At 43.9% G+C, this 12,139-nt stretch overlaps 1 protein-coding gene across 1 annotated transcript; it reads right to left on the reverse strand.

Annotated features, from left to right (window-relative positions):
- Positions 1-6,443: 6,443 nt before the first annotated feature.
- On the reverse strand, positions 6,444-10,423 carry LOC127302446 (UDP-glucosyltransferase UGT13248). Its single transcript, XM_051332917.2, has 2 exons — positions 9,614-10,423; positions 6,444-7,331 (listed from the first exon to the last, which is right to left on the reverse strand). The coding sequence occupies exons 1-2, from the start codon at positions 10,301-10,303 to the stop codon at positions 6,597-6,599; spliced, it is 1,425 nt and encodes a 474-aa protein (XP_051188877.1). The 5' UTR covers positions 10,304-10,423; the 3' UTR covers positions 6,444-6,596.
- Positions 10,424-12,139: the final 1,716 nt, after the last annotated feature.

Genomic DNA, 12,139 nt, shown 5'->3' on the forward strand with positions numbered 1-12,139 from the left:
ATGATAAACCAACTATAAACAAAGAAGTTATGATGGGCCCTGACTCTGTTAAAATGGCTATATGCCATGAAATCCAAGATAGATAAAAACTTTTTGAAAGTAAATAGATCTATAAAATTGATGGACTTGGATGAAATATCCTTGAAGAAGCTTGACTTGTCGAAAAGTTGTTTATGACAAAGTTCAAAGAGTTGACTACGACAAGATTAGATCTTCCGTAGCAATACTTAAAGTCTATATGGATTATTCTAGTAAACACTACATATTTCCTTTAAGAGATATGTTAGTAGGATGGCAAAATACATTACTTATCAGAAGTGTGTATTAAAGGTGTATACAAGATACAACCAAGAGTTTTGCTGGTCCGTGGAATACTAGATAGGTATACGACTTCAAATTGGATGAAGTAAGTATCACGGAGTTGGAATCTTCACCAGATGAAATAGTCAAAGAGTTTTTGATTTCATCAGAGACGATGAAGAGGCTTGCATTTGCAAGAAATTAAGTGGGAGCGCTAAGACACATTTATAATACTTTATGTAGGTGACATATAGTTGGTTATAAATGATGTAATTATATACTTGATTAAAAAGGTTTCATTGAGAATTAACTTCAATGAAAGGATATGGACTGAAACAAATTTAGTGTCAAGATCTATGAAGATAGATTGAAACACAAAATAAGTTTAAGTCAAAGTACATAGAATGGATATTGAAATAGTTCAATACAGAAATATTAAGAAGATGTTCTTATCATGTGAAGTTTTAACAAGACTTGAGTGTATTTGACATTCAATGAGTAAAAACACATGAGTGATTATAGATCACGAATAATATGTACACAATCAGATATCCTATGCTCTAAGAGTATTATGAGCATGATTCATGTGATGATCACTGAAAAACAGTAATAATATTCTTGAGTACTTAAGAAGAACCAAGTATATATATATAGTTTTATATGGAGAAATGACAAACAAATTGCTGTAAGGTGATTACACCGATATTTGTTTTGTCACATATAAAAATAAAATTTCAATCTCAAATTAGACTAAGTGTTGTTTTAAAAGGTAGCACAATAAGCTAGAAGTTGTCTATGCTAGATTTAGAAGAGTTCTAAATATTGTGACGGATTCTACAAAAGAAGGCAAAATATGTCATTGTTTTGACAATGACAAAGGATGTTAAGTCAAGAGGTTCTTTAAGAACTTGGTGTATTTCCGACAGAGTCAGAACTTTGAAACTATATTGTGTGTGACAATATTAGTGACATATTTCAGACCGCGGAATTAAGGTTCCACCAGAAGACCAAACATATTTAATGCCAACTCATTTGGAAATGAGTGATGCGTTGAGACGCAAATGAATTACGAAATACATACGTTTCTGAGCATGTCAGATCCGTTGACTAAAACCTCTCCTGTGAGCAATACATGATAAAGCACCAGAAGGCCAAGGTGTTATATCTTTACAAATGTAAACTAGATTATTGACTCTAGTGCAAGTGGGAGACTGAAGGAGATATGCCCTAGAGGCAATAATAAAGTTGTTATTATTTATATCTTTATGTTTATGATAAATGTTTATATATCATGCTATAATTGTATTAACCGAAACATTAGTACATGTGTGATATGTAGAAAACAAGAAGTCCCTAGTATGCCTCTTAAACTAGCTTGTTGATTAATGGATGATTAGTTTCATAATCATGAACATTGGATGTTATTAATAACAAGGTTATGTCATTGTGTGAATGATGTAATGGACACACCCAATTAAGCGTAGCATAAGATCTCGTCATTAAGTTATTTGCTATAAGCTTTCGATACATAGTTACCTAGTCCTTATGACCATGAGATCATGTAAATCACTTATACCGGAAAGGTACTTTGATTACACCAAACACCACTGCGTAAATGGGTGGCTATAAAGGTGGGATTAAGTATCCGGAAAGTATGAGTTGAGGCATATGGATCAACAGTGGGATTTGTCCATCCCGATGACGGATAGATATACTCTGGGCCCTCTCGGTGGAATGTCGTCTGATGTCTTGCAAGCATATGAATGAGTTCATAAGAGACCACATACCACGGTACGAGTAAAGAGTACTTGTCAGGAGACGAGGTTGAACAAGGTATAGAGTGATACCGAAGATCAAACCTCGGACAAGTAAAATATCGCGAGACAAAGGGAATTGGTAATGTATGTGAATGGTTCATTCGATCACTAAAGTCATCGTTGAATATGTGGGAGCCATTATGGATCTCCAGATCCCGCTATTGGTTATTGGTCGGAGTGAGTACTCAACCATGTCCGCATAGTTCTCGAACCGTAGGGTGACACACTTAAAGTTGGATGTTGAAATGGTAGTACTTGAATATGGAATGGAGTTCGAATATTTGTTCGGAGTCCCGGATGAGATCCCGGACATCACGAGGAGTTCCGGAATGGTCCGGAGAATAAGATTCATATATAGGATGTCATTTTATGTGAAATAAAATGTCGCGGAAGGTTCTATGGAAGGTTCTAGAAGGTTCTAGAAAAGTCCGGAAGAAACCACCAAGGAAGGTGGAGTCCACATGGGACTCCACCTCCATGGCCGGCCAGCCCTAGGTGGGGAGGAGTCCCAAGTGGACTCCCCCATAGGGGGCCGGCCACCCCCCACATGGGAGGTGGAAATCCCACCTTTGGGTGGGAGTCCTAGTTGGGCTAGGTTTCCCCCTCTTATGGAAGGTTTTTTGTTCGGGTCTTATTCGAAGACTTGGACACCAACACTTGGGGATCCACCTATATAATGAGGGGCCAAGGGAGGGGGGCGGTGCACCCCAAGACCACAAGCTGGCCGCCCCCCTTGAGTGGCCGGCCACCCCCTCCCAAACCCTAGCTGCCCCCCTCTCCTCCATATAGCCCGCGTAGTTTAGCGAAGCTCCGCCGGACTTCTTCACCGCCACCGACACCACGCCGTCGTGCTGTCGGATTCAAGAGGAGCTACTACTTCCGCTGCCCGCTGGAACGGGGAGGTGGACATCGTCTTCATCAACAACCGAACGTGTGACCGAGTACGGAGGTGCTGCCCGTTCGTGGCGCCAGAACCGATCGTGATCAAGATCTTCTACGCGCTTTTGCAAGCGGCAAGTGATCGTCTACCGCAGCAACAAGAGCCTCATCTTGTAGGCTTTGGAATCTCTTCAAGGGTGAGACTCGATACCCCCTCGTTGCTACCGTCTTCTAGATTGCATCTTGGCTTGGATTGCGTGTTCGCCGTAGGAAAATTTTTGTTTTCTATGCAACGTTATCCTACAATTTTCTCCAATCCAAATTTTACCAGCAACAACTTTTCTTTGTGATCTCGAAGCACCGCAACAACTGAACCTGTGCCATGAGGAAAGAAACAGGCATCAATATTAAGTTTGTAACAATTGGGTTCTGGTTTTTTCCAGGCCACAACTCGTGCCTCCGCTCCTGATTCAGCTCCACCATAATCCAAGGCCAAACCAAGGATAGCAAGTGCTGTCATTGATGGCGAAACAACATGTTCACCCTTGCAGTACTGTCTCCTTTGACACCAGATATACCATGTTGCCACTTCAATTGTCTCCTTCAAGCCAAGAGACCCTAGAACTGAAGGTTTACGAAAATTATTTTGAAGGATTTCTTCTAAGATCGTAGATCCTGATCTGTCCACCACAACTGCCTCTTGTATTGTTTTCTTTACTCCAAGGGCTTCCCACACATCTCTCGCACGATTACATGTAAAAATAAGATGCTTCACGTCTTCTGCACCCTGCGCACAAACTGGACACTGCCCTGATACAGGTATATGTTTTTTTGCAAGTACATACATTCCTGGTATAGTACCATGAAGAGCCCTCCATATATAAATTTTAACTTTTCTTAGGACTTTAAGTTTCCACAAAATTTCCCAAACCGGATTATGGGAGGAGGAGCTCTGATCTGCTGTCCGGTCTAACTTGTGCCCATCTAGATGGTTCCATTGAACATAGCATGCAGATCTCACTGAAAAATTTGCTGGATTTTGTCATGTGCCATGAAATAAAATCTTCGGTCATGTTTTCACTCAGTGGAATTCTCAAGATTCTCATTGTATCGATCGGGTTAAATAATTCCTTCACCACCACTTCATCACATTTCATTGTGTCCAAATTGATGAGTTCTCTCACATACTTTAGCAATATTTGTTCTTTTGGAGTTTGGATCATTTTGTCTAGGCTACTTGAATCCATGGGTCGTCCCATATATTGATCAACTCTCCATTACCAACTCTCCATATAAATCCACGCTTAAAAACATTTATTCCTGCAATAATACTTTGCCAAGTAAAAGATGTGCCTTTTTTAGGGCCATACTTTAAAATATTGCCATCAGGATAGTATTTAGCTCGTAATATTTGGACACATAATGAATCTGGATTTGAAATTAATCGCCAGATTTGCTTTGCCAACATAGCAATGTTGAAATCATGCAGATCTCTAAAGCCTACTCCTCAAAGCTTCTTGGGGATACACATTTTACACCAAGCCATCCAATGCATACGGTTATGTTCCTCCGTATCTCCCCACCAGAAAATTGACATTGCATCAGTCATTTCCTTTAGCAACTTCTTGGGAATATTAAAAACAGACATAACATAAACTGATACAGACTGTATAACAGCTTTCAGAAGAATTTCCTTACCACCCATTGAGACGCACTTCTCCTTCCATCCTTCTAATCTTTTAATAATCCTCTCCAGCAAGTACATGAAACTATCACTTCGGTCCACACCTACCATTGCAGGTTGTCTAAGATATTTATCAGACAAAACTTCGGTCATGATGTTTAGTTCTGAACATAATTCTGCCCTGACATCTGGGTCAATATTTGGGGTGAAATACATACTACACTTTGCCTCACTAACCAGATGTCCCGAGCTTGCACAATATTGATCAAGTACCTATCTCCATGAGGTTGCATTAGTCTTATCTATCTTCATAAGGATTAGGGAATCATCATCAAAGAGTAAATGAGAAAGAGTAAATGAGATACTGATGGCGTATTTCTGCAAACCCTGGCACCTTCATACCACGAACCTCCTCTCTATGAGCCAGTAAACTTGAAAGACTAGCTGCACAAATCAGAAATAAATAAGTCTAAGTCCTCTACTCAGAGTAAAAGAATTAGTTTCTTGATTGTTAAATCTGATCTTATACTTCACAGAACGAACACACATCATCAAAAGGTCAATAAAACCTTGCTAAAAACAAAGCATTCTCAGTATAATTTCTAGAAAATTCCATTCAACACGGTCATATGCCTTATGGATATCAAGTTTTACCGCACAGTACCCCCATTTTCCTTTCTTTCTATTCTTAATCTTGTGCATGCATTCATATGCAATCAGAACATTGTCAGTAATCAACCTCCCAGGCACAAAAGCACTTTGCACCGGAGATATAACATCATCAAGAATATGTTTCAACCGGAAAGCAATGATCTTAGATATTACCTTGTACAAAACATTGCAGAGGCTTATAGGCCTATATTGGGTAACCAATTCTGGATTTTCAACCTTGGGAATTAACACGATCACCCTATCATTCCATCCATCTGGGATAGATTTATTGCTAATTGCATATTTTGTAAAACTGCATCCCCAAATTTTGTATTCCGAGCTTCATTTGTCAAAGCACGATCCAAATGTTCTCGAATTCTTCCTCTATGCCATGTAAACTTGGGTCCGGTATACCCAAAATCCGACAAGTTGCACTCCTCCATCGCATCTCTGAAGGCCTTCATATAGTGTTGAGGTCTTTGGTTTCCCCCTCCTTCTCAAAAGGGTACATAATCTTATTGATGTCGCCCATCACTAGCCAAGGAAAATTCACGATGCATGAAGATCACGGAAGTACTGCCAAGTGAAGTGCTTATCCTGCCACCGTGGCTCTCCTTAAAATCCAGTAAAACGCCACACATTCTCTGCCCCAGTCCCGACCACAACATCGATATTAGTTTTATAACGAAGTGAGATATGAACTTCTTTCTTCCACAACAGTAGTAGACCACCACTTCATCCGTTACTCTGTATCACCTCCATAAAATCCATTCGCAACCTTCGCTTAAGACATTCTGTTGGCCACTTCTCTTGGTGAGTTTCCGATAGAAATAAAACATCCGGGCAACTTCGCTTAGTGAAATTCAGCAGAGCCCGTGGGGCGCGGCCATTATATCCTATGATTTTCATTGCTCCCGGCGAATTGTCATCCATGTCCAAACTGTCATCACCGTTCTTCCTTGGTCTTTCTGTAACCTGCACCTTCCGCGGGGTTGTCATACCATCAGTATTTCACCGCTTCCACCTTAATACTACGTTGTAGAGATTTTCTATTGCCACGACCCACTACCCCACCTTTTTTTTACCAGTATCCTCTTGCTGATGGACAAAGGTGAAGGTTAATTTTGATGTCGATGTCCATTTGAGAACAAGTTTTTAAATTCCTTTTTAGATGGTCATACTGTATTTTTTAATAATCTACAGTACTTTATTTCCAGCCAACAAGCCAGCGTCGGGTACAAATGTACTTTAGATGATCAAATAAATCACTCGGATGGCGCGTACTTGGCGACGAACTCGGCGATGTTCGTGTCGGAGCTCCCGCCCTCCCTGCTGGCCGCCCTGGACTTCTCCGCCCACGCGGCGGCGTTCCTCCTGTACTCCTCGCTCCTCTTGCCGTCCATCACTTCCTTGATCCCGCTCGCCACCTCCTCCCTCCGCGCGAGCCCGTCCTCGGCGGCCGGACGCACCCGCACGCCCGCCTTCCACACGGCCTCCACGTACTTGGCGTTCATCGGCTGGTCCGTCCACTGCGGCAGCGCCACCATCGGCACGCCGGCGACCAGCGCTTCCGCCGTAGAGTTCCACCCGCAGTGGGTCAGGAAACACCCCACGGCCGGATGCGCCAGCACCTCCAGCTGCGGGCACCACGACACCACCATCCCGCCGCGCGGCGCGACGGCGTCGGCGTAGCCGGCGGGCAGTTTGTGGGACTCGGAGGAGCGGACGGCCCAGAGGAACGGGCGGCCGGCGTCGAGGAGGCCCTCTGCCACCTCCCGCATCTCGGCAGGGTCCAGGTTGGACAGGCTGCCGAAGGAGGCGAACACGACGGAGCGCGGCGGGTGGGTGGACAGCCATGAGACGCAGGGCGCGGCGGTGAGCTCGAAGAGGTGGAAGCCGTACTTGGTGTCCGACGGGAGTCGGTCGTCGCCGACGTAGGACGCCGGCACCGTTGGACCGATCGTCTTGGCGCGCCACGCCGACGCCATGTACGCCGCCTCCTGCATCCCCCACAGTTGCATCAAAAATTAGTTCCGCGCAACGAGTAAGTAATTTCAAATGAACTTCACTGGGAAAGTGCTGGTTCTTTGAATTGAACGTTGTTGATTCTTTGACCATTTTGGAGCTAGCAACTTGTACCTGCAACTGCAAGCATCAAAGTACAACTGTAGAACTCATGTGACCGCGTAGAGGGGCCGGTAAACTCAACTTTTGACCCAATAGGAAGGCCCGTATGTGAGAAAAAAAATCAACGTGTTTTTGGAAATCGAGGTATTTTCAAAGATCAGACAACTAAAAAAAATATGCAGTTATGCGTGTATAAAACTTAAACATGTGTAATTATATCATGCATAAAAAGATCAAAAATACATAGATCGCGCATGTAAGTTATACAATTTGTAGCATGAAAACATCTCCTATCGCATCCTTCATAGGCCTCTCCAAACCCGCGGCCCCCAAATGTGGCTTAGGTCCGACGCGGCCCAAAATACTATCGGATGCCCACAGGCCAACCTCGGCCCACGTGGGACCACCTAGGCACTCCAGATAACAGACATAAGTGGCAACCATGCAAGCTAAGAGCATCCCCACTCGTTGGCTCTCTTCACGCCCAAATCCGGCGAAATTTTCGTCCGGATTGGACGAAAATTTGGCATTGGGGGCAGTATATTTCCAGTCGTGTGCTCCCCAAGCGGCGTTTCTCGAGGAAAAAGATGATGGCCCGGGGAGTCCGGACGAAAGAGGAGACACGTGGGCGTGGGCGATTGGTTTTGCTCCATCCGGAGTCCCCGGGAGACCCCCGGGAAACCGAGGATGGCATGGGGAGTCCGGACGAAAATAGGCTCAAATCCGGACCAAAACGAGGAACCGGGGGCCTGACTAGGCCATTTTTCGCCGTCCGGATGAAAAAAAGTGGTCGTGGGGGGCTTCTGAGGGAGACGAGTGGAGATGCTCTAACTATGTACAACCGTAATCTATTTCACCTTCCCTTTCTTTCCTCCACCCATTTCATTTCTCTGGCATGCCGCTCTCCCATTCGCGTCCATCCCACGCCCACATAGCCGACAAATAAAGTTTACTGCCATCGCGAGTACACTGATAAATAGTATCACAAGATGCACATGGAACACAACACAAATGCGACGGCACATAGGTGGAGTCTCATCCAAATGTGCGTGAACAAATACAACGGGTACCATGTGACTTTGTTGGGCAGCATGAGAGTGGCAAGTCGCCGATAGATCACGTAAGTTCTCTTGTTGTTCAATTTAGCATTCTACGCCTTGGCTAAGAATTAATATTTCTCTTCGCCCATGACATGTACAAACAACTCAACAAAGACAAGTTGTTCAATGAGAAAGACAAAGATCAATTTCGAAAAGGAACGAGTTGTGGGGATGAAGGCCAACACATCGAACATAGACCTAGAGATGAAGACATGTTAAATGGAGGAGGGGCGGCCATCTTGTAACGACGGAGGGCAACGGCCACAACAATAGTAATAACACCGGCAACAGAAGATCCCTCTACCCTAGAGAAGCCAGCGCCAACACCGGCAACGGATGGGGTTTGTTATATCCGATTTCCATCCATTTCACACGGCCTTGTAATGCATGACCAAATTTTACGGCGTTTTGGTAGCGGATACCTTATATTATGTCCTAGACTACATGCGTTTATGATTATTTATTTATAAAACTAGATTAAAAGAAAATTTTGGAGCCCCCCACTAGACAGAAGTTCCCACAGCTGCTAGTATACACCCGATCCAACGCTCATACCCAACACCATGTAGGAGCCACGACAATCTAAAAAAAAAGAGAGTAGGGGCCACAACTAAATTAAGATGCTCTAATATAATTTAGCTCTACTAGTCTACTGTCTCTCATGCTCGTTAGGGCGGCTCCAACCCACTCGGAGTCGGAGGCGTGCTCCCTGTTGCATCGGATCAAAAGTTGATTCTGGGTGATTGTGGCACATGGCAAGTTGGCAACACGATCGGGCAGATTCGTATCAACTTGAATATTTATGAATAGTTCTTTCTCCGTCTAAAAATAGATGTCTTAGCTTTATCCAAATATGGATGTATTTTTAGCCGTATCTAGACAAGAGTGAGACATATATTTTTACACCGAAGAATTACAATAGTAGTAGTATTATTTATTCCTCGAAAATTAAACTTGAATAATACTAATACTTACTGAAAAGGAGCACTTGAATAATGCTACTGTAATAATATTTGTTTCGTCTTAGGTAGAGATCATGTGGTCAGTTGGCTCACCTGTGGCTCCAGCTCGTAGAAAGAGTTGACCAGCACGTCGTCGGCTAGCTCCAGCCCCTTGAACTGGCTCATCACCATCTCGAAGTAGCCCGGGTAGGGGCCGGGCCCGACCTTGAGGAACCACGGCAATCCCTCTGGCTCCAACGCCGGCAGCCCGGGCAGGCCGACGGTGGCGCCGGCCTCCACCGGCACGCCGACCCGCTCGGACCACACGTGCCCGTACACCACGTTGACCGCACACGGCTGGGTGAAGAAGGCCACGGCGGCGGCGCCGTGCAGCTGCGCCACGGCGCGCGCCCACGGCAGGAACGCGTCGTAGACCACGGCCCGGACGGGGCGACCCGCCGCGGCCTCGGCCCGGAGGAGCTCGGCGAGAGTCTCCGACCCCGCGGACTCCAGGAGCGAGAGGTAGGCCGTGACGTCGTTGCACTCGCCGAACCCGCCAGCGTCGCAGCCGTCGGAGACGGCGGCGAGGCGGACCGCGCCGATCGCGGCGGCGTCGGGCGTGCAGGTGGCGAGGATGTAGCGCGTGACGGCGAGCGTTGGGCGCAGGCCGTGGTGCGCGAGCCGCTTGGCGAACTGAAGCATCGGGTGGACGTGGCCCTGGCTCGGGTACGGGAGCAGGAGCACGTGGCCGGCGCCGCCGCCGACGCCGGCTTGTGCCTGCGCGGTCTCGCCGGGAGAAGCCATTGCTATCTAGCTAGTGGTGCGTGCGTACGGAGCTGATCTGACCGCGCTAGCGTACAAGCAAAGCTCGACAAGTATGGGTATGCTGATCAGGCGATGTTGACCTGCTAGTTATTTGTATGGTACTTCTGTAGCAGTTGCCGTGTCCGCACGCAAAATGTTGGAGCGATGTGTCGATGTCCTGAGCTACGGCCGGCATACATTAAGGCGCTGTTTGGTCAATGGGAGTATACTTTAGGGGATGGGATTTATCCAATCACGTAGTTAGTGGTAGCCGTTTTTTTCATTTGGTTAGAAGGGATGAATGATAGTCAGGGATAAGCTTTTTTGTGTTTGGTTCAAATGATGAAGAGTGGATGAGTTGATGTGGTTACCCGGCCTTTTCAATTGAGGGTGTGAGAATACCACTATAAATCTTGAATAGGGGGCTCAATTGGGGATTTAAGTTATAATCTTCATTTGCTAACCCAGTTCTGATCAAGAAGTCACTCTCCCATTCCACTCTCTTGTAAAGAGAAAGACACAAATCCTGCTATCATAGTGTAGCAGCTAGAAGAATATGACCTGGGAAAATAGATATCTAAAATATTCATTTGGATAGCATGCATCTCCAAAATGCGGGATTTTTTTGAAGTTTTATCTTTCGTAAACGAAAGTGATCAAATCTAAACTCCAGTGTTGAAGTTGACCTAAGTCAAGCACTAGGGTTTGAACTTCAATTTTTATATGACCTTTAATTAATTCAAATTTTGGGGAAAAATTAAAACTTGAAACTCTACACTTGTTTGCAATTAGTGTTCAACATCGTGTGATAATAAATCTAAACCAATTAAACATATTTCTAAATTTTGAATTCAAAATTTAGGTTTGACCAAGTCAAACTGTAATTCAAATAGAAAATCTAAGTCTTTGATTCAAATATTCCTGAAAACTATCGCAAGCAATATCAATACATTCTCAATCTCAAAATAAACTCATATCACCATATAAAAATAATAACATAATTCAAATTCATATTTGAATTTAACTAATAATGAGTAGATTTGAAAAATCATAAATAAATAAAAACCACAAAAATACAATCTCGGTGCCAGAATCCTAAATTTTTTCTATTATCAATCTCCAATCATTACAAAGTTAATTACAAACTAGAATCATCCCAAAATTTAAATCCATAGAAAACACTAAATACAAACTAAGAAAAATTTGAGGTTGAATTCCACCGTTCGTGCTCTATTGCACTAGATCTTTTTCTTGTAGGTTTCTCTCAGCATGTATGTGTAAGTTACAATTTTTGCTAATTTATCAGAAGCAAAACTTACATAATTTCTTGGTGTAAGTAGTTATTGCTTTGTGATGCAGCCTCAGGAAGGCTATACTTCCTCCTCCCAAAATATTTTGCATATCATGTTTTAGTTAAAGTTAAAAATTTATAGAGTTTGACCATATATAAAGAAAAAAATATTAATCATTGCAATACCTAATGAGTACAACATGAAAATATATTTCATAGTGGTTCTTAGTATGCCACTCATCCCAAGCCTGTTGCCGAGAAGCTAGTACAATTACATCTAAGTTCGAGAAAAAAGATTTGAGTCAAGTTGCAATTGACACAACATGTGTAACCTTATTTCTGTACATATGGTTTGGCATCTTCTTTTCCGTCACAACTAAATAAGATCTGCATAATGCAATCCTAGAGAATCTGTAACACATGATATATTAGGCAACCAAAACAAGTGAGAAAAGTCAGTATAACTGTGTTTAAAAAAGGGAAAAGTTTTCCCAATTTCTATTTCATGCCAGGGCACTCCCGTGTCTTCCACGGTGCCCACGGCT

This window comes from Lolium perenne, chromosome 5 (genome assembly GCF_019359855.2).
Source record: "Lolium perenne isolate Kyuss_39 chromosome 5, Kyuss_2.0, whole genome shotgun sequence".
Lineage (NCBI taxonomy): Eukaryota > Viridiplantae > Streptophyta > Magnoliopsida > Poales > Poaceae > Lolium > Lolium perenne.